This window comes from Austrofundulus limnaeus, unplaced genomic scaffold, assembly GCF_001266775.1.
Source record: "Austrofundulus limnaeus strain Quisiro unplaced genomic scaffold, Austrofundulus_limnaeus-1.0 Scaffold765, whole genome shotgun sequence".
Classification (NCBI taxonomy): Eukaryota; Metazoa; Chordata; class Actinopteri; order Cyprinodontiformes; family Rivulidae; genus Austrofundulus; species Austrofundulus limnaeus.
The window spans coordinates 33,490-35,853 of NW_013953167.1; the positions used below are offsets into that span (position 1 = coordinate 33,490).

Sequence of the window (2,364 nt, forward strand, 5' to 3'; positions counted from 1 at the left end):
CAGGCCGTTCTGTCTGTAAGTGGTGTTAAAACAGATCACCACACACACACACACACACACACACACACGTGTGAGGTTTTTGGCCACTAGGGGGCACCAGTCAGTCAGTTTTATAATAAAACCAGATGTCATCTCTTCTCGTGTCTGTTAGCAAAATATCTCATGAACCACTGATCCAATAATGTTGAAACTTTCAGAAGTTAATTATTAAACAAACAGTTAAAACTGTTCAASTTTTGGAGCCTCCTCTATTTAAACTGGCTGGCACAGCCACCGGACTTTAAAAAACCACCTAACTGCTCTAACTCAGACAGTTTGACAGATATTGACCTATAATTTGGTATGGTAGTAGTTGAGAGTTGTCCCCAACATATATTCTGAGCTTGATGTTTTGTATCAGATTTTACTTTGTTTTTGAGGTTTACTCTGGCAGACAGCGAGCGATATTCATTCCTTCAAAGAGTTGACGGCCTTTAAGTTTAGCAGCAACTCACTGAAGTTTACACAGTGAAATTATCACCATGTAAGAGTAAAAATAATTTAAAATCTGTAAACGGTGAGATGTTTAAAATCAACTCTAAACATTACTTTGTGAGTAAAGTCTTTGTGTTGCCTTCACGTACACCTCGGAAATTAAATTATCTTCTTGTATCTTATGCAGAACAAAATGCAAATTAAAATATATTTTAACAAATCTGAAATGACAGTTTTTGAGAAAGTAAATTGTCCAAATTTAACTCAGAAATCTAAAAAGTAAAAATAAATAAAATACAGTTTGAGTCAAAAGTCTCAGGACGTCATTTTATTTTAAAAACACAACCAAGAATGAAAAATCTGAAACTCCAGCAGGTAACAGGTGAGACGAGGTTTCTTTAGACTGTGTCCAGAACATGTCGGCCATCTTGAAAGTCTCCATGTTGGATCAAAGTCAGTTTCCAACAGGAAGGAGGTCATAAAACATCTCAGAAATGAATCGCTGCAAACAGATTTATATAAAACCTGTAGTTTAAAAGTTAAAACAACAACTGGCTGTTGTCTCATGTTCAATGAGCTTTCATCCAACTTTCAAGATGGCCGACATGTTCTGGACACAGTCTAAAGAAACCTCGTCTCACCTGTTACCTGCTGGAGTTTCAGATTTTTCATTCTTGGTTTTGTTTTTAAAATAAAATGACGTCCTGAGACTTTTGACTCACTCTGTATTTGATTTATTTGTACTTTTTAGATTTCTGTGAGTTAAATTTGGACACTTTACCTTTTCAAAAAACTGTCGTTTCAGATTTGTTAAAAAATATTTTAATTTGCGTTTTGTTCTACTTAAGATACAAGAAGATATTTCAATTTCCGAGGTGTACCTGAAGGCAACACRAAGACTTCACTCACAAGAAAATGTTTAGAGTTGACTTTAAACATCTCATCTTTTACAGATTTTAAATTATTTTTACTTTTACATGGTGATAACTTCACTGTGTGAACTTTGGTGAGTTGCTTTATTCTTTCTTCTGTTCCTGAAAGAAAGGCGTGTCCTGAGACTTGTGACTTATTGTGTTTAAAATGAACCGTTTGTGGTGAAGAGAACGTCCAGCAGCTGAACATGTGTCTGGTTCCAGTCTGCAGAGCGGAACACCATGGAGAAGGTGGTGCAGACCAACCCACACAAACTGGAGCAGATGATGGACGAGATGAAGCAGATCCTGGTTCCCATGGCCCAGAAGTGAGTGGTTCTCTTAAAGTCTTCCCGTCCCCGCGAGGTCCAACCTGAATGTTTGTCCTCGTGTCCCACCGTGTCTCAGGGAGCAGGTCATCAAGCACTCTCTGGTCCACAAAGTCTTCCTGGATTTCTTCCTGTTCGCACCGAGCAAACAGAGATCTGTGAGTTTCTTCTTCCTGTTTGATAAAACCTGCTGCCATCATCATCATCATCATCATCTTCACTCCTCTCTGTTCGGAGCAGGAGATGATCGAGTCCATCAGGGAGTCGGTGGTCTACATGGCCCACACACACGACGGGGCTCGGGTGGCCATGAACTGTCTGTGGCACGGCACGGCCAAGGTTCGACAAAGATTTCATTCATGGTTTGATTTTAGTTACAAGTTTAGGACATTTGATTAAAATAAGAAAACAAGTGAAAAATCAGGAAAAAAAGCACAAATATGTCAGAAATTGTAGCCAACATTAGCATAAAATAGGAACCATGAGCAAAAAGTAGCTTGAAGAGCAGGAAAAGCTGAAACTGCCAAGGAGATATTGAAAAAAAAAGTCAAATTACAAAAAATAAATAAATAAAAATAAACAGAAAGTAGGTAAAACTTAGAGAAAATTAACTAACTTACCAGATGTTGACCATCAGTCCACCAGGATAT

At 38.0% G+C, this 2,364-nt stretch overlaps 1 protein-coding gene across 1 annotated transcript in view; it reads left to right on the top strand.

The window, feature by feature from the left end:
- The window catches only part of pum3 (pumilio RNA-binding family member 3), a gene marked incomplete in the record, with an annotated part of 12,809 nt that overhangs the window by 6,165 nt on the left and 4,280 nt on the right, over nt 1-2,364 (top strand). Inside the window, 3 exon segments of the mRNA XM_014028459.1 lie at nt 1,611-1,714; nt 1,794-1,872; nt 1,955-2,053. Of these exon segments, the coding sequence (XP_013883913.1) occupies nt 1,611-1,714; nt 1,794-1,872; nt 1,955-2,053 (282 nt within the window).